General features: G+C 40.3%; 1 protein-coding gene across 1 annotated transcript; it reads left to right on the top strand.

The window, feature by feature from the left end:
* The first annotated feature begins 1,964 nt into the window (after positions 1–1,964).
* LOC140554015 (uncharacterized) lies at positions 1,965–18,669 on the top strand. The gene is made up of 26 exons (XM_072676823.1): positions 1,965–2,025; positions 2,861–2,984; positions 4,244–4,637; positions 5,945–6,022; positions 6,278–6,379; positions 6,460–6,513; positions 8,910–8,963; positions 9,121–9,174; positions 9,247–9,300; positions 9,534–9,587; positions 9,680–9,733; positions 9,826–9,879; positions 10,667–10,720; positions 10,871–10,915; positions 11,003–11,056; positions 11,159–11,212; positions 11,300–11,353; positions 11,510–11,581; positions 11,714–11,749; positions 13,442–13,486; positions 13,573–13,605; positions 13,836–13,982; positions 14,575–14,751; positions 16,658–16,748; positions 17,885–17,962; positions 18,119–18,669. Exons 1-26 carry the CDS (start codon positions 1,965–1,967, stop codon positions 18,391–18,393), a joined length of 2,352 nt encoding a protein of 783 aa, XP_072532924.1. The 3' UTR covers positions 18,394–18,669.
* Positions 18,670–20,451: the final 1,782 nt, after the last annotated feature.

The following is a 20,451-nucleotide window of genomic DNA, read 5'->3' as shown; positions in this document are numbered from 1 at the left end:
GGCCTATCTGTGACATTCTGCATCTTTCTATCAGCTGCTTCTTCTCAGAGGACCCACTGTCTTCAGTAAGGCCTCAGACTTTTAGTCTGACCAGAAGTTGCCACTTGACTTACAGTCTTAGGCCAGATGTACTTTACTGTATTTGTCAAAATAACATGACACCTAAGACAGACCTAAGAGTGACCTGTCCCAGGCAGCATCCCAGCATCCAGCAAGGATTTTGACAGACACAAGGCACTGAGAACTGGCTATTCTGAATATGCCTCCCAAGCTTTTTATGGTCTAGTGTTTGCTTATGATAATTTTTCCAGTGACCACACTCCCCAGTGGTAGAGGGCCTTGGGGAGCAGATAGATAGATAGATCCCTCTGGACCAAAGGTGGAGTGGAGCGCAGGGGGCAGCTTCTACTCCAGTTCACATCCAGCAGGGCAGACTAAACTCAGGCAACTGCTGCTGGATATGCTGCTCTAAAATTGGCAATAGCTTCACTGAAGGAACTGCTGAGGAACCTTCTGCACCCTCATACCTCTCTGGAGAATATGTAAGTGAATTGTATTTATTCCTTAAAATAATATTTAGCATTAATGTATGTGAGATGTACCAGCACTGAACTTTAAAACAGGAACCTTACCTCAAAAGAGTTCTGAACCATCACTACAATGAATGCTGAATTTCATTTTTCGAGTCTGGCGATAGATCTGGCAATGTTTTTAGCTTTTATCCATGATTTATACAAGAATTTATATTTTGTAATGTTTTGATCTAGTATTCACCTTTAATGTGAAATACATACTTTTTTTGAATGCTCAATTCAAGATTTGGATATCATTAATGTTAAAGTGGTGTTCATATACACATTTTAGTGTTCAGCTATTTTGTTGCCAACTTAATATTAATATGGCAAATATTAATATTGGTTACTTTATTTAATGTTTCCTTTATTAATGAATCTTCGGTTCTGAAGGCATAGCTTACTTGCTAAATGTTACATATGACTGTAAAATGCTGCTGTCAGTGTAATGGTTGTAAAACATCCATTGGTAGGAACATCTGCTCATGCATGCAGTTGCCCAATTGGACAAGTGATTTTGAGCGTGGCATGATTGTTGGTGCCAGATGTGCTGGTTTAAGTATTTCTATAACTTTCTTTAACTGCTGATCTCAGTGGGCTCTAATATTTACTCAGAAAAAAACATCAAGTGAGCAGCAGATCTGCAGCCTTGTTGAAAGTGGTCAAAGTAAATTGTCAGACTGATTCCAGCTGACAGACAGACTATAGTTATCAAATAAAATCTATAGCGCAACTGGTGTTGTCACAAAGCAGCTGTACACAATCAGTAATTAGTAATTAGATGACCACTCTGTACATTTGGATAGTTAGACCATGAGAAAGCATAGCCTGGTCTGATGAATCTTGATTTCTGCTGAGGCTGGTTCGGTCACAATTTAGTGCCAACATCTTTAATCTATGGATCCAAACTGACTTGAGTCAACAGTCCAGGCTGTGAAGGTGGTGATGTGGGGAATTTCACATTTCAGGCCCGATAATACCAGTCAATCGTCGCTTGAATGCTCCAGCCAATTTGAGTATTGTTGACCATCTGCGTCTCTTTGTGGACTTCCAGGATAATAATGCACCATGCCACAAAACAACTCAAGTCTCAAACCGTTTTTTATGAACATAACAATGAGTTCTGCATTCTTCAGGGCATAGATCACCATAAAGAATTGGGAATTTTTAAGTGAGGATTTATTCTACTTCAGTATTGATCTGCCTGTCCCTGGGCAACAGCTGGCTCGTTAGAGAAGGCATGGCTAATTAGAGAAGCTGAACAATTTCTGCCTCCCCCAATCCAACCATTTTAGTAACCATGTCTAAACCATTTCATCAGTGTACCTTCTCCTCTGCTTTTTCTGCAGGTACTAGTACTAACTGATTTTCAAAATGCCTGTTTTGAAGAAAATGCTGGTTCTAGCTGTCCTCCTGTCTTTTTTGGCCCTCATCAGATGTCAGGATTTGCCAAGTAAGTAACCCATCTGACAGACAATCTGTTGTTAAAGTCAATTAAGGTATGAGAAGACTGTCACTTCAAAATTGGAGAATGGCGGCCATGTTCTTAATCCTTAATGCCCTGCACAGTTTCCAACGTGCCTTAACTGGATCAGATGGAATTACATAGAGCAGAATAAGTTTATTTACTTACAGTAGTCTTCTGATGTTTGACTGTTAGACCAGCAGAGGTCAGAAGAGAGCCACTGACCTTAGGCCACTCCACAATTTCACTTGCATTACTCATGTGATTAGTATGAGGGGAAACACCGTGCTGCTGAATAATTATGCTTCTTTTTCCTGGTGTTGACTATTTTTTAGCCTTTACAATTGATTACTTGATCAGGTGATTAGGCTGGGTGGACCAGGGAGACAACATAAGGTAGGCTGTCACACTTAGGGCTGTCAAGTTTCTTGTTTTTGGCCATTGCACTGATTGCAATTAACTTGCCAGGACTATTCCATTGTGCCTGAAAATATTTCCATAAACTAAGCAAGAACTATTATACTCTCATTGAGGACAACAGAATGAATTCATCAAAAAACAAAGAGAAGCTTGGCTCCTCCAGACATCTTCTGAAACATGAGGCCACGCTATAAAAAAACAGTTTAACACTTTCTTAAGTCAAAGACTGACAGATACATCATGTTCATCTGATCGTTGTAATCTCTGCATAGCCTATGTGTAATTAGGCAAAGGAGACTAATGTGGGCTAGCATGCAGTGTTAATCAATACTGCAGATGACAAATGGCTTGGCTGGATGGGTGTATATTTGGGACCATCAACTCAGTATGTGTTTATTTTTAGGCTATGACCTGTTGGAAGAGTTCCACCTGCCTGAATCTAGAGGAGTGAGACGAGTGGCGGGATCGGAACCAGATGCAGTAGCATACCGTGTTAACCCCTCCCTTCATCTTAGGAAGAGCATGAGGTAGCCTACTCCAACAACAGACAGTATGCATGCTTCAGAATTTTTGAGCTTATTCAGCAACTCACAAAAAACATGCAGGGCATGCAGTTTGCACAATGCTAACTGTGCATTAGTCTCAAAGTCACAACAAAACATATATATATATATATATATAGTATGTTGTAACAGGCTATAAAGTTCATAAAGATTTTCTAATAGCTCTACTTGGATGTCCCAGAGATCTGGAGACCAAAAAACATGCTTATGATTGTTGTGTCATTGAGAAACTCACAGATCGTCCATATCCGCTGATGTTATTGGTCAACCGTTACGGTACACAGAATACATTATGTTTTTGTATCGGATTTGCTACACATTTTATTAATCAAATTAATTGTATGAATCAAACTGCAACATGAAGATTCATCACATCTAGTCCATTCTTTGCTTGAATAAGTATGGCTGTCCTGGAATGCCCCTACAGCTTCACAGTGTTAAGCACATTTTAATGTGTTGCGGGGACCACAGCATGTTACAGTGCGCTAGAGTCATGCCTCCCAGGCACAGCAGTAGTTTCTCCATGTGCTGGGTCTTTCCTTTGTGTGTGTGGGCGAACCAAGCTGTCCTCAGTGAACTCCCCCAGCTTGACAACTAAGCTATGTTTACATACAGAGAGAGAGAGAGCGAGAGAGAGAGAGAGAGAGCGAGAGAGAGAGAGAGAGAGAGAGAGAGAGAGAGAGAGAGAGAGAGAGCAGCGCATTACTGTAAATCGACACAGCAAATGTGGAGGCAAAATGTGATCAACAGCATTGAGGAAAACAAAAGAGAGTTGAGCGAAGCAGTTTTGTGCGTTAACTTTGGAGATTGGGCAACAGCTTCATTGTTCTTGGAAACATTGACTGCTAATTTTAACAAACTGGCTCTGCTTAAAAACAAACCTAAAAAAGCACAGAAGCTTTAATACACAAACAAGCGGCAAAACTGAACCGTAAACAAGGCACAGCAAAACAGCATGTGTTTCAGATTAATGTGCAGATTTACTTAAGGAGTGCTCAAATCACTGTATACAGATGCAAAGCCACATTTGTCTGCATTTGTGACGCTGTTGCTTATCTGCCGATTGGATTTGTTATGGCAATGGATTGCAGATGTTATTGCCTTCACACTTACAGTGTTTGTGTGAGGTATCAAATTCTAATGTCTCCAACCTAAACTCCTTCTGTAATCTGTCACTTTTCTTATCTCTCTTGGTCCACATGTTTCCCTTTCCATTCAACCAGCAACGTTTACCCAGACGGCCTGCCTGCTGATTACTCTGTCATAGCCACCTTCAAGGTAACCAAGGATGCAGCTAGACAGTCCTGGAACCTGTGGCAGGTTAGCGATCCTAACGGCCAAGAGCAGGTAGGCTTGAGATTTCATGGAGACTCCAAAACTTTAGACTTTTTCTACAGCGGCCCTGGCAGCACGAAGATGCTGCGCACCTTTCAAGGCGTGGAAAAGCTGTTCGATGGCGAGTGGCACAAGCTTGCACTCAGCGTAAAGGGAGACCAGGCCAAGCTGCTGGTCGACTGCGAGGAGGTTAGCGCAGAGTCACTAGACGAGCCCAGACCACGGATTCGACGTGGATACACATCCATCGCTAAGAGAGCTGTTGGTGATCGCTCTGTTTCTGTAAGTCAATAAGTCCTACGTTTTTTTCTAAGAAAAATAATATTAATATACATACTTGCCAACACACACACACACATATATATATATATATATGTACATGTGTATATATATATATATATATATATATATATATATATATATATATATATATACACATTATACATTTCCTAATATAAATTACACCTCCAACATCAGTATGAGGTCAGTATGAAAAGCCATCAAAATATCTTTTTGCTGCATCTGTAGACGTAATCTCTGAAATGGGTTTTTGTTTAATGTTGCTAATATTAAAACACATCTGACAGATGTGCCTTTTCCCATTGCTTGGGTTTATTTGAGGACTCTGTTGTAGTTCAATCTGAATTAGTTTAACCAGTGTTTTGATAATGCAATTTTAAGAGATCTGACTCGTGCGTATAGGATAAAGTATCTGTGGAATTTTCCTAGATTTCCCCAGGTAGCACAGCCGTTCACGTCATTAAAATTCAAATTAAAAAGCTCCAAACAAAACTTCAGATTACAACCTCCTCTTGTAAAACCAGCTATAATAGTGACAGTTCACTCATCATTGTTACTTTGTTAACATTGTTAATTTAGGGCAGTGGTATCCTCTGCTCATGGAGTACCCCTGTCCTGTAGCGCTCAGGCATTATCTAACTAGTTAAAATGTGTTAGAGCAAGGAAAACACAAAATATTGGGCAGGGGTACCCAGGACCAGAATTATGAACCACTGCTTAAGACCATCACCTGGTGTCATTTGGACTTGTAAACAGGCCTGTTTGGCTCCATTTAGTGTTATAAAATCTGTGTTATAAAATCTGTTTTCATGCACAAACATGTCGGTTGCATTCGTTTTGATGGCTTTTCTTATATGTTACATTTTAGTGGGTAATGTCGAAATGTAATATGGTAGGAAGCATAAGGTTTAGATTAAGTGCTAGTTGTATCTGAGACTGAAAGTCTGTGTATCCATCTGGAGGCAGAAACTATGCCTATGGCAAACTTGAACAACCCAAAATGGAATCTATTTCCAAAACAACTTCCTTGGAACTTTTTATACATATAAAGAAAAAAGAAAAGCAATGATCCAAGTGAAAAAATCGTTCAGTGCAGCTTTGCCTTTCTATTATAGCTCACAGTAGGTTATTTCAATGAAGTGAAGTCTTACTATGTCCAGCAGTTTAGTTTGGCAAGATAAGCCATTTGCATGATGAAGAATAAATGACTAAATGTTAAGCATGTGATCACAGCCTGCTACACTGTGCAAATGCTGGAATGTACACACTGGTGCCCTGTGATTATTTAGGTGGACCTGCAGAAGATGCAAGTATCCTGTGATGCTGACCAGGCCTACTCTGAAGGCTGCTGTGAGCTGTCCAACGTGGTGAGTCAACTAGTGCTGTTACTACTGTGTATGTGTGTGTATTTCCACACCATTCATGGTTACATCCACTTAGTAGGAAGGGGTATAACATTTTCGCTTTTACAACAATGCATACAGTCGTTGCGAAAACATTTTGTATATTATTATCATTATATAAATATTTTTACATTTAATTTAAATATTAAATAAGATCTGACCTGAATATAACATTCTAAAATCATCACACCTACAAACAGTTTTGGTTCCTCTCCACAGTGTGGAGGATATGCTGAAATTGGCCTGACCGCAGGCAGAGGCAGAGCTACATGTAAATGCCAACATGGCCAGCCAGGTCCCCAAGGACGTCCTGGGCAAAAGGTTAGCCATGCTTCCAGCCTATAAATCACTGTTTCTGTTGCTCTGCACCACACCGACCACACCCATCTGTTCATCCATAGGGTCACAGAGGTCTGCCAGGAAATTCAGGAGATGCAGGAAGACAGGGAAACTGGGTAAGAAACTTCATTCAGAATCTCTCACCTCTGTGTGGTATTCCACCACATTCCAACTGGGCAAACTCTTCAGCAGTAAACAGGAGCTAAATGAGCTCCTAATAGAGACTCATTAAGGACTGGTGAGTAAACATGTAGAGGGTTGACTGACACTGAAACTGAAAGGAAAGTGGCAAGATAGAGAGAGAGATTTAGATGAGGAGAGTGCAAAGCTGGCTAGCGTGAGGGAGTGAAGTTGTGGAAAATGGCAGTGGAATCATTGCTGAGCGAAGGCATGATGGAAACAGAGCTGGGAACAGGCCTGGTCTCAACACAGTAAACACTGTGGCTTCTGCAGGGCAGTCCAGGCATTAATCAGCATTTATTACCCCCATTTGCAAAGGGCGGTATTAATGCTTGAGTCTATATAGACACCCCATAACGAAACAGATTCCTGTTTGTAAGATAATGATAATGTAAGATAAAGATAATGATGACTAGGCACCTTAATATCTGCACAGGAGATTTTGTCACTCTTGTGTCATGAGATAGGGCTAGAGTAGGAACGTCTTATGTGAATAAAATCACATGAGGAAATCAAACACTAACATGCCGCCACAATGCTTGGCTCCTGTAAAAGCATACAAGAGAAAGTTTTTGAAAAAGTGACCACAGAAGAAAAGAATCTGAACTTTGGTTCTAGTGGTAAGGGAGCAATTGACTCTCTGGCTCGAGATCCATCTCTCTGTTGTTTGCTGTTGGTTTCACGTTGGTGATATGTGACTAGAGCTGCAGTTTACATTAGAGCTGAATTCTATACAGACTTTGCAGAATGCTATCTTTTCAATTACTATGCACTTGTTGTGAGTGTTTCAGCTGAGGTGGAATAAACAAGTGATAAAAAGCACAGTTGGACTTAGTTTGACTCAGAGTGAGTGAAGCCAGACAGTAAGTCAAAATGTGCAGGAGAAAGCTTCATGAACAGCTTAATTAGAAGACATGCCACATTGCATCGGGATCCAATTACTTGTGTACATTTGGCCTATGTGAACGTTTTTTTCTTGAACAACCCTGGGCGGTAGACATGATTTTTTCCACTCCAGAGTTATGACTAATTTACGTCTTTGATCCACATCCAGTTCTCAGTAGTGAGCTGGAACAGAAGGCCATCTTTAAAACATGGCTTAGGCAGCATGTGCTTCAGTGAACATGATCTCTACTTACAGGGAAAATACATTACCTTGCCATAAAAGAAGGAGTGCCCACGTTTGAAAAGCAAAGCTGCACAGTGAGATTCACCCTGATCCAGTAGACCAGGAGTATACAACTGCAGTGCTAGAGGGCAGTCCAGCACAGTTTGGTGATTTCCCTTGAGGAATCAAGTGGGTTGGGAATTCTCCAGACTGGGCTGAACTGTGGGACTCAAAGACCAGTGTACTGTCAGAGGCCCAGTGTGATTTTATCTCACTGTTGTACTTACATGTGCACGCACAAACTGCACTAGCTATGATGAATGCAGTGCAGCCGGTGCTCTGTAGGAGGTAGCCATCTATCCTGATTAACTTTTCATAGTGTGTATTTGCAGTGTGTGTATTACACAGTAATGGGGTAGGCTTGTGTTTACTGCTGCCCTACTGGGGGCCACTAACCTGCATTTCCTGCCCAGCACAGACACACTGGATATCCGCTGCACTGGGTGGTCTCAGACTACACCGGATTCAGTCCTGTCCTGTGCAAACATTTTCCCAAAGGTCCATCCACTCTTACTTAGTGGACTTAGTCACTTTTGATGAACTGCTCTCGAACGAAGCTGCTTACTAAACAGGCGCTAAGTGAGTAAGTGCTTGTTTATGACTGAAAGTGATTAGAAGGGGGAAAAGAAGTGGGCCTGACAAACTGGGCCAATTACACAGCTGGCTGCTTTGGTTCAACACTTAAGACTGATTTTATCAGTAACGTGCCACTGAGGCATTCTAACAATTGCTAAATACATCAGATTTACATTCAAATGGGATGAGATCTAGGCTCTCAACCACCCTCATCCACGGCCAAAAAGGATCAGGTTATTGCCTTATTATAGTAAATTAGTAGGTATCATATAGTAGAATTACAAAAGACACATTTTTGATGTTTAGCTGTTATTCCTCAAAACATCCTGTTGTGTTAGTTTGCAGAGGCTGGAAAGCATCCTTAAGTCAGCTTTAGGCAGCTTTTTATATACATTCTTCAGTGAGACATTAGGAGAATAACTATGCGGTAAATCTGAATCGGTTACATCAGTGTTCAACATTATTGATTATTTAGGCTGTCATGGCACATTCTTGCTTATACTACTAGATGTAGTACAGCAGTATGACAGAATATTTTATTTTAGCCTAGTTTATTTCCACATCAGTCTCAGTACTTCCTTCTTGTAGGGGCCACGTGGAAACACTGGAGAATATGGAAACATTGGAGAGCCTGGTCCTAAGGTAAGGACTATTGCACACAGATTAGTAGTGCTGCTTATTAGCATATATAGCATATTAGCATTTACTGTCCCTTCTTGGTAGATTTGCATAAGGCTTGTCTGTAGTACTATCTACTGAAGAAATACGGAACACTAAAGTAGTTTGAATTTCCCTCTAGGGCAATGCTGGGATCAAAGGAGAGAAGGGAATTAGAGGGCTGCATGGCCCAGAGGTAAATGATCATAATCATTGTAGCCTTTGTCATTCTGCTTCTATGCATTACTGATGAGTCTTCCTCTTGCAGGGTGACAGGGGACCTAAAGGCCTGAAAGGCTTAACAGGCGCTGCAGGCCATAAGGTAAGAAGCATAGCAGAGAGAGAGACACTCATAGAGGAGGTTGTAAATAGTTTCCATACAGTATAGGGAAACAGTCAAGATGCATGCAAGCAGTGGAAATCTATATATTTCACATGTTTTAATTATTTACAATTAACCTGTTGTATGGCTTGCAGTGGCTTAAGTGCCACCATGTAGGCATTATTCAGTTGTTCCATAGTTCCTTCTGAACAGTATTCTCTTAACAACCATAGGGAGTGCGAGGGCCTTCTGGAGATAGGGGCGAGACTGGACTGCTAGGGCAGAAGGTAAGTTAGGCCAATATTAAAAACATTTACAGCATTGTTTAAAGCAATTATTTTGCTGTGGATGTTAAGTGACTCATTCACCCCTCTTCCAGGGTTCATCGGGAGATCTGGGATACAAGGGAATTCCTGGATATCAAGGAGTGAAGGTAAATTTGTTGCTTGTTTCTGTCCCAAAAGTCACACATCTGCTTTGTGTGGTCTAAATGTCTTATCATTCCCGTTTGTTACGCTTCTAAAGGGAGACGAGGGCTTCTCCGGAGCTGAAGGACCTCCAGGATCACGGGGCCCACAGGTATGGAAATGCCCTCTGAGCACTGTGCATCATTAGTTACTACAATGACATTTAAGACCCCTAGGCCACTCTTAAATCCAAGACCTGCCACCTCTGAGGTCACCAAGGCATGCATTACTTGCCAAATGATTCATTTTTCAATGCTGTTGTGTCCACAGAGGAATTCCCATAAGTATATGTTTCTGGCTCTAGATCCTGGTTCACAAAAAGCAAGCAGCACCTGAGGGTTAGACAGTGTTTGGGGTGTGGCTACGAGATATGTTTTATTAAATAGATTATTTTAGCTGCAACACGCTGAAAACCAGCAAGGCCTTTAATATGTAGAAAGCAATGCATTTGGATCTGTGCAAATCTACAATAAAGGAAATGCTGCTGAGAGCTAAACAGATCACAAAAAGGATCAAGTATAACATGAAGTTGCTAAAGTAAAAAGAGCAGTATTATTGATAAAGGGGTGAAGTGTTAGTATGCAAAGTTTGAGCTGACAGAAAGGTTCACCTTTTGGGAGGTTATATCAAGTTGGACAGTTCATATCATGTCTAACTTACTAAAGGAACATGGCAAAATATCTAACTTACTTAAGAAAAATGGCAATTATTGTAAATGTACAATATTTTGTAATATGATACATCATTATATTACATATATAATTGCCTCCGACTGAGATACTTGGTTGAAGGTAGTATGTAATGTGGTGTTTATCATATTCCATAAAGACTGATAGATGCAAACAATAGTTCTCTCAAAGTCCTCTCTTTAGTCATGTTTCCATTCTGTTGTATGACAGGGCATTGTCGGAGATCCTGGGGAGAGAGGAAAACCTGGAGAAAAAGGAAAGCCTGTACATATTCCTCTCATTACATATTATTAATTTCTTTAAGTATTTTAAATATGTTTTACATTTTATTGTAGTGTTATTAATAATACACTTGCAATACATCTCCCACTGTTTATTGTTGTATTTCTCTTTCTTTTTTTTCATTTTAAACAGGGAATTCAAGGTCTAAAGGGAACAATTGGAGGAATGGGAGAAAAGGTAGATATGCAATCCATATGCTTAACATCATGCTTGATAAATACATGACAGGGAATTAACCTGTGCTATATGGTGTTAATTTCCTAGGGTATTGTTGGTGATCCGGGTTTGCCTGGGAGGGATGGAGACCCTGGCATTGAGGTTCATTCTATAAACACAACTGAACTGTGCTGCACCAGTCCTACTTCTCTGCCTTTGCTTACATTTTTAGCTTTAATTTTTTTTATCTTGTTTTATCACCAGGCCTATCAAGGGCCGCAGGGGCCTGAGGGTAGAAGTGGAAGAGCTGGCGAGAAGGTAACATCAATCTCCCCCATAAAACTTCTTCTTGACCAAATGCAGCCGTGTATGGCTATATAATCGTGGTGACTGTATTTCATACAGGGTGAAAAAGGAGCTCTGGGGCCTCCAGGGAACATGGGCCCTCAAGGACACACTGTAAGTAGTTTTCAAAATGTACTGCTAAAATCTAAATCAAACATGATCTCTTCAAGCATCACTTGAATGTTTTGCTATCCTCTTGAGGTTCTGGGACATACATAACGAACATAAACTCAGCCTTCTAGTAAATTTACAAAATGTTATAATCTTCAGGGCCTGCAAGGTTATAAGGGTTCTGCAGGAAAGCCAGGGCGACCAGGATTTATTGGGCCTCCAGGAAGAACAGTAAGTTTTTGGGCTAGATATTCTCTTGTTTCCATTCTTCTTTTTCTTTGGGGTAGAGGTCCTGTAAATATATATGTGCATTTTTTATTTTAAAAATGTATTTAATCCTAAAATATGATATTTTATTGCCAGGGACATGTGGGATTAGCGGGACGACCAGGCCCAAAGGTAATGAACTCCACTCACTTGGCCGCAAGGTGTAATAGAAAAATGCCACTACCATGTGCAAAATATCCCAAACCCTCGCTTAGGTCCCAAACCTACGTTCTATTTAAATTCAAAGAAATGTGAAATGAATGGAACACAGTGTGTGTGTGTGTGCTCTCAGAACAAAGACATTTACTGTGGGACAAATGGCAAGCAGAGGTTGTTCACCTACACAGGGTCAGGAGAAGGGCAGCGTAAATCAAAGTCCTGTAAATCACATACATTTTTCAGCATACATAGATTTCTGCTGTCAGAAGAAGGCTCAGTTTAGGGGTCACTGCCGCTGTGTTGGATCATATGATACTATGGGGTTTTGGTGTTCAGGTATGCTTATGTCTTTCCATACTGTCATAGAAGTCCATTTTTGTGAATCCAATGAAGAAAAAAAACTTTCCTATGAGACCAACTTAATTACATTACTGTATATATTTAGTCTCAAATGCTTGTAGGTAGAACATGCACATCATGAGACAATATACATAAAACATAATACCAACAGAAATATCTTTAAGCTATTTACTGTTAAAGGGGATGGTCAATTTTGCCTATATTAAGATGAGCCAATGAATTGGCTTAATCCTTGCCTTAATCCACTATACATTTCAATAGTTTTGATGGGCAGGTGCTAAATCAGAGACCACAGAAGTGAAAACAGACGTTCGGCATATGTGCATGAACGTGCTAGTGGTCATCTGACAGTTCGGAACCCCCGCGTGTTTCTGTAGTGGTGTCATGTCTGTCCTTTTCTGCGCTCCACTTCGCAGCGTACCAGCATTTGGCTGCACGCAGCCAGCTGGCTTAGAGAGCAGCCACACTACAATGTGTCTGTGACTGAAACCATTGATTCTTGTGTTTTCATTCCAGCATCAGTCCTACACTTCTTAGTTTAACCTTTTGATATTTTCCATACATAATTCAGAAATGCTGTAGAGGTCTGTATGTAGTTAACTGGTAATCAAGGAATATTTTTTTTCCATTATATATTTCCATTCTTGGTGCATCTCATCATAGTGTATTATCTCGTCTGTATTATAGTCATGTCAGGTCATGTTAGTTATCTCTGCAATTAACGTTACCAGCATTTAAAATGTACAGTTTTCTGGTTTGCTGTAATCATGAGCCCCTTTTAGACATGCACAGTAACAGTAACATTTTCAGACATTGCCTGGAGAAGCAAATTTCTGCATCAGTTGTACCAAACATGTATAGAACATTATCCTGCCAGCCCCCTAGAACAAAATCTGGGTAATGTTTAAGTGAGTCCATTTGTGAATTAGAGTAATTTCATGGAGAATTCACAATTGGTGTGTTGATGACATCATTATGGATGAGTCTGTAGCCTCGTCCGCCATCTTCAATGTGCTATGAACAAAACACTGGTATTTCCACAGTGTATTGATTGAGTCCTGCCATGCCTTCTGCACATGCTACACAGGCTCAGCCTCTTGCATAGACCATGCAGAACATGTAGTAAAAAAACATTCCTGTAGTAAAAACGCATCTAACACAGAAAATCTCTGATGGTACACTACATGTGTAACTGGGTAACTTCGGATAATATCTGGCACCTGATTCTCCAGGCATTTTCCAGAGTTCCTATGTGAAAATGGCTATACTGTGAGCTACTACGTATTTTGCTTGTGTATTTTACAGGGAGCCATTGGTATTCAAGGAATTCAAGGCATAAAAGGGCAGAAGGTAGTAAAGCACTAATTCATTACATTTTCTGTACACATACATCCTTGATGCTCCTCACCACATTCAACCTTTGTTCTTTTACGCAGGGAGAGAAAGGACAAAAAGGCCCAAAAGGCCGGGTAAGATTGCTTTTACGTTTTGCATTGCTTTCTCTTTTTTTCTCTTTTGCAGTTAGATTTTAAGAAACCTGTATGTGCACAGATGTAACAAATGGCAGCAGCTTTGCTTAAACATCTGTGTATCCGACTGGAGTTCCAATCTTGCCATTTGTTGCCAGGACGATTGCGACTTTCAGAGCTGACTTCATATTGTATACACTGTATAATGCTGATGTTTGTATGTGTTGAAGGTTGGGGATAGGGGTAAGTCAGGACCACATGGAGGACAGGGGAAGCGAGGGCCAGCTGGAGAGCCTGGTCGTAAAGGCCATGTGGGGACCAAGGGTGTAAGAGGAGATGGTGGGCCAGTGGGCTTTCAAGGACCTCCAGGACCACCAGTGAGTGTTGGCTGTGAAAATATAATCCTTAATGGGTCTGCTTTTATGGACATTCTTACATTCACAGTATACCAGGTGCCACTGGCTTACTATGACTCACAAAAACAAAAGCAATGAGTAACATGTACATTCAGTAACTTAAAAAATATAAAGAGTATGTAAGGGTCACATTGTGTAATAATTTACTCAGAATGTCATTGTCTGACTGACAGGATGATTAGCAAAACAACCTCTAAAACACCCTAAATCCAACTTAAGATTCTATTCAGGGTTTCTCTCTGTTCCTTTAGATTCTCACTTGCAGCACCCACACAACTTCAAAGGTGCAGTCATTGTGCCACTTGGCATTGTACGCATTAAATGTGTGGTAACCGTTTTGTGTCAAGAGCTCTAGTAAACGCTTTCTCGTTAGTGTGGCTCAGCAGCCCAGGGCAAAGGCTATAAATCTATAATGAGCCCGGCGAAATATTGTTGGCTGTGTTTGTTTCTCCATTATTACACAGTTATCCATTTCCTCTCTAAGCCTCTTAGCCTACCGCGGGGCAAGGCAGCCCAGTAATGGAGGTGGTAATGATCTCTCTTTCTCTCCCAGGGCCCCACACTCCCTGCACAACATGTTATCGAGGTTTGCAAGAAGGTGGTACTGGAGCAGATGTCTACTTTTGCCAACTCAGTGAAACGGACGTGTGCTGCTGTTTGCCCACTCTACGGAGAAGTGCCCATGGGTGCCCCGGGTCCCCCGGGACAAAAAGGACCACCTGGACCTCCTGTGAGTTGTCCCTCTCTGACTGGGATTACCCAAGAACCAAGAACAAAAACAACAAAAAAAGAAATAATCTTGCTGCTGTTAATGTCTTTAGATGTGGTTTAGTTAAGACATCACAAACCAGTAATTCTTCAGCTTCATTTGTTTTTGCAAATAGAACAAAGGAAGAACCAACTCCATACATCAGATGTATCAGCATCTCTTAGGTCAACCTTGATACAGGCCCCTAGAGAACATGGTGCAGTGCTTGGCAGTGTTGGCTGGAATTAAAACATTAAAAATTTCCAGGTCTCCATGAAGACAAATAGGAAGTTAGAGACAAGGCACTTGCTCTGTGTTGAATAGCTCTTGGAGAGAATCCCTCCTCTACTACTGGAGTGGAAAGCCTTTTCCATACTTTTCAAGCAGATCTTTTTTTGGGCTTCTCAAACATTTTCACTTGGGAGGCCCAAAGGCCGATAAAAGTTCATCAAGCCTCAAATGCATTGTAAGTCACTGAAAGCCCTCGGCACAACAGTCACAGTGCTTTTTCAGGCTGTCTTTTTCATGATCCAGAATGATGAAAGGAAACAGTCAGGTTCCGCATTTAGGTGTCAGCAAAGATCACTGAATACTGCACATCCTTTGAGGCCTTACATATACACTCACTGAGCACTATATTAGGTACATTTATGCAATTACCTTATCAGCCAATATTGGGGCAGCAGTGCAGTGCAGAAAATCATGCACGTAAGGACCAGGTAACGTTCACATTAACCATTAGACTGGGGGGAAATATGATCTCAGGTATTTTAAGCATGTCATAATAGTTGGTGCTGGACAGACTGGTTTGAATATTTTGGATTTTGTAACAGCTGACCTTCTAGAAGTTTCAGCACAAAAAGTTCTAGAGTTTACTCAGAATGGTGCAATAAAAAAAAACATCCAGTGAGCCGCAGTTCTGCAGACAGAAATGCCTTGTGGGATGAGAGAAGTCAACAGAGAATGGCCAGATTGGTTTGAGCAGTCCAGGCTGGTGGACGTGGTGTAATGGTGTGGGGAATGTTTTCTGTGATATCAATAAATCAATAAATGTCGCCACAATTTATCTTTGAATGGCTACTTCAAGCATGGTCATGCACCATGTCCCAAAATAAAAGTCATTTCAAACTGGTTTCCTAACTAAAATAACTTGACTTTGACTTTGGTGTCCTGTATTGCCTTGCCAGTTATGCCAGTAAATGGACCTAAATCCATTAGAACACCTTTGGGATGTGGCAGATATTTGTGCAACAGTTTTCCCATCATATAGTCCTCTCTGAGAACAATTAAGCAGTATTTAAGCAGTTAATTAAGCATGCTGAATGTGTTTCCACACAAGCACATCCTACAATGCTGACACATCATCCTCATGCAATCCACCAGGATGATGGAGATGAGCTGAAATAAAATGTTAGCAGTCAGAATATCAGTGAAATACCAGTTAGTCGTTTCAAATCCAAAGGTAAGACCACTGAGAGATAAAGAACAAAGAGACATAAAAACTAGCACCTGAGTCACTCTCTCTACACATGGCAGTGAGTGGGAGAGAGACGAGAGATAAGGAGAAGGAAGGATAGAAAAGACAAACAAAACAACCACAGCATTACTCCTAATCCACTACAATTCTCACAATCCCATGCAAATCCAACAGCTTTCAAGTTACAGTTTCTAGTGGTCAAAGCACGCTTGGGAAATCATTTTTATTTACCCTAACTGCATGCACCTAACCACGACCCCCGTACAATGACGGTTCAGTAGGAATACTTTACACAGCTGGTTCCTAATAAAACACTTGTATAGATGAGTGAGTATATATTGTGTCCTGTTCTATGTATAATTGAACACAAACAAACATGTATGACATCTGTTCTGACTGGTGTGACATTAGGGTGATCCTGGCACTGATGGTGCTGATGGAGAAGTAGGACAGCAAGGATTCTATGGAGAAGCCGGTGATCCAGGCAGACAGGGGGAGCGAGGTAATACATCATCATTATCATTGCTCAAACTGCTCAAAGATTAATAGCATGGTCCTTGACTTGGATTTTGATTTTTTTAAATTATAATTTTATTCAAGGCAGCATAATATGTACATCATATTTTGGACATTGATAAACTGATAAACTACCTACCAACTTTTAACATTTTTGTTTCAGTAGTAGCCTCTGTTGCGTACTTTACCTGATATGACTCTTGGCTGGTAATGAATGTTGATTCAGTAAGCAGCAAAAATGAACCATTTACCCACACTGGAAGATGCAGAGTCTCATTATGGTGTATTTGTCAGGTATAGAAGCCATACTTGTGAGATATACAACTGGATCTGTTTGTAAAGTAAAGATAGCCAACATCTGTCAGCAGAATAAGAGTAATAAGATTATTAAGCATATCCAGCTGTGTAGCTCTCCTGCCAAATAACATTAACATGACTGATGATTGCACAGATGCAGGCAAAGGATATTCAAGTATGTAGTGTTTAAAGAAGGATTACCTCTGATATTACCTTGTTTTGTTTTGACAAAGAATGAGATATGAAAGGTGAAAACTGAAAGGAATACATGCAGACAGTTTAAATGTGTATAGACATCGTACTAAGAGCCTGGTTGTTGGCGTTTATAGCAGGCATGCCATACTGGTTACACCTGTATAACTGAGACATAAGCCAGCTCAATTTTAGAATTTTAACAGCTTAACTAAAAAGTACTTCAGAAGATGATTTCCCAATTCTCCTTCACCTTCCTGCAAAGATACAATACATTGCAGATAGCATCTGAAAAGACAGTGGGACTTATCAAGTGGTGCTTGTTAATGATGCATTGCAAATAAAATTGTAACTGTACCTGTAGTATAATTTAAGTATGAGATACTTGATGCAATAAGTTGATTTTGTCTTGTGTCTATTACACAGTCCCCAGCCAAGCTAATGGAATTGAAGAAAATTTACAAGCAGTTTTATACAGTTATTCAGCAATGACCTCAGCAACACACATGGTCGTTAATCAGTATGAACAGCATGTTCTAGTTTGGCTGCTTGTTCCTAAAGGCATACCGCTCATACGCCCAGAATACAAATTTATTACATAAATTTAATACATGTTTTGTTGTTTTTCTTCAGGTGACCCAGGAGAGAGAGGAGACAAAGGTCCCAAAGGCTATGGTTTACCTGGCCACATTGGAGACCAGGGACAAAAGGGTAATTTCAATTTAAGCAGAGTGTCAGTTACTGATTTCAAAGGGATTAGCTTCACTCCCCCCTACTCGTTTATAGCTTTACATAGACTATAACAAAAGTTCACTTATCAGGCTAACTACAAGTGCTGAGTTTTAAGTCTTACTCTCATACTTCCAGGTCAACGCGGGCGACCTGGCAGAGCGTTTGACGGACGCCCTGGTAAAATGGGAGAGAGAGGTCATGTAGGGAAGCTAGGCCTGAGGGGTCACCCTGGATTACGTGGGGTTCCTGGAGTTTGCCTGGCCTCAGGTTGTGCTTTCCTCAACACAACTGCCAAAGGAGCACCTGGGCAGGCACCTCTGCGCTCTCCTCAGCGCACATCTCAAGCTTCACATAGGCCATCTCAGCGGCTACCCCAGAGGTCATCCCAGAGACAGAGGACGCGGCAATAAAGGCAGCCAACAAATACAAAAATGCTTGTATTTGTTCACTTTTTGTGAATTCTGAGAAGTGGAACACACACACACACACTCTATTAAAAGACTGTATGACCCCAAATATAAATATAACTGAAAAACGTATGGTATTTTCTCCAAAGAAAACTGGTATGTACAAACATTTTAAAATACACATGTTTATTTCAGAACATCTCTAATCACCTTTGTGTTTTCAATCCCTGCTGTTTATAATAAAACTAAAAAATTATTAACTCTTTATACCAAGTATGTTTTCCAACTCCTACTTCTTTTCCGGGTTCCTTTACGATGATTTAATGTTTTATTTGTTCTATTCTATTCTTTCTATTATGTATATGGCCTGTTCTCTGGTTGATCTTCATGTTACTTGCTTATGTTTCAGATGTCACTAAACTTTGAAACATTGAGAAAACTAATTTGCAGACACATTGTTTGTAGAAAGCATCATGCTTAACAACAGACTACTTATGTCTCTTTAGTGTATATATATATATATATGAAAAATGCAACTTTACTCTTATGCAAGACAGGGCTGGAAAATAAAACATTTTGTTTCCTAAAGTTCCTAATTTCTCAGCTAACGCACCTACTAAACATGGCAATTAAGGGGTGAGTTGAATCAAAGTACAAACCGAAAGTAAGAAATATATTGACTAGTATAAAACTATAATATTGAAGTATTATAGTATAAACGTAGTTACAGTTCCTCTGCACAGGACTTTATTTCCTAGCTATAGGCCTCTGTACTAAATTGTCACAATTACAATAAATCACAATAAATTGATAATTACAATAATCAACTTTAGCAAGAAAGCATAGAATAGAAGCATATAGAATGCACCTTGATGAACTTGAAACCAAACAAGATGTGATTGAGGTGCAGACTATGATAAAATGGCTTTAATTCTTAAACAGTTGATGCAATATTTTAACCTCCTTGAGGAGTCACACAGGAGGAGACCCCCTTGGGAGTCACACAGATCCATTTCAAATTAATTCACTGTGGTGGTGAACAGAGGCAAAAATGTTGTGTGGATATAAAAATATTAAATATCATGATATATGAATTAGGGACCAGGGGCTGTGAAGTACCAATAACAAATCTCATTAGTTTAGTGGATAATCAGTACAGTTTAAAGGATTTACATGTTCCACTCATATCATGGGGTATTGTTTAATCAGCCATGCATACTCGTTGTAGAAAAAGTTTCCAAGCCCCATTTGATAGGATAGGTCTATAGCTATTTGGGGAATATTCTTCTGTCTGTATAAGACCCCATCAGTCTCAGCACAGTCAGAAGGCAGTGTAGTGTTCCCTCATAATGCTGCACCAATTCCTTCCATGGAAACTCTTATGATTTCTCTCCATCTCTCCCTCTCTTTTTCTCCCTGTCAGTCCAATCACTTATTTCAGCTAGACTTCACACTAATCTTCTGAGCTCACCGCAGGAGTGATCATGTTAATTGCCATTTACTGCATGGAATGACGAAATGTTGCACAGGCATAGGACAGGCGAAGGACTCGGCCAAGCAAAGAGGGGTTTGTGTACCCTAGGTTTGAGTGAATGTATTGCAATAAAGTTTATTACAAACCACATGAAAGAGTTTACATTAAATTAAACGCTGAAACACATGACTACATGTTTTTTCATATCCAGCACTACTACTGCTTTCATCATGATAATGTTTATGTTCCTCAATAACAAGAGGCATCCATCCAAGTTTCAGATTTCAAGCACCATGTTTTCTCTGGCCCTCCTTATATATTCCAGTTTCCTCACTCAATATCTAAGCAAGTCCAAACTACAAAAGCACCCTGAATTTATATTTTTTTGCTGTCAAACCCCACTGCAGTTTTTGTCCCGTTCAGGAAACAAGCATGACTTTTGTAAAAGTTAAGATTTTTCAAAAAAAAAAAAAAAAAAAGATTTTTCAAAACCCAATGTAATATGCAGCCTTGCGAAGCCAGCTGTACCTTTCAATCTATCAGGACTCTGCTCAGAGGACTCCCTAGAACATGTGGAGAGGAATCCG

Source organism: Salminus brasiliensis, chromosome 4 (genome assembly GCF_030463535.1).
Source record: "Salminus brasiliensis chromosome 4, fSalBra1.hap2, whole genome shotgun sequence".
In the NCBI taxonomy this organism is placed as follows: domain Eukaryota; kingdom Metazoa; phylum Chordata; class Actinopteri; order Characiformes; family Bryconidae; genus Salminus; species Salminus brasiliensis.
Note: the sequence above shows the minus strand (reverse complement) of the source record. Positions and strands in the feature narration are given on the sequence as shown.

Coding starts and splice junctions, on each gene's coding strand:
- LOC140554015 (XM_072676823.1), top strand. CDS start 1,965: ATGCTGGTTCTAGCTGTCCTCCTGTCTTTTTTGGCCCTCATCAGATGT. Junction 6,023..6,277: donor GCTGTGAGCTGTCCAACGTG/GTGAGTCAACTA, acceptor TCCTCTCCACAG/TGTGGAGGATATGCTGAAAT. Junction 13,487..13,572: donor AAGGCATAAAAGGGCAGAAG/GTAGTAAAGCAC, acceptor TCTTTTACGCAG/GGAGAGAAAGGACAAAAAGG.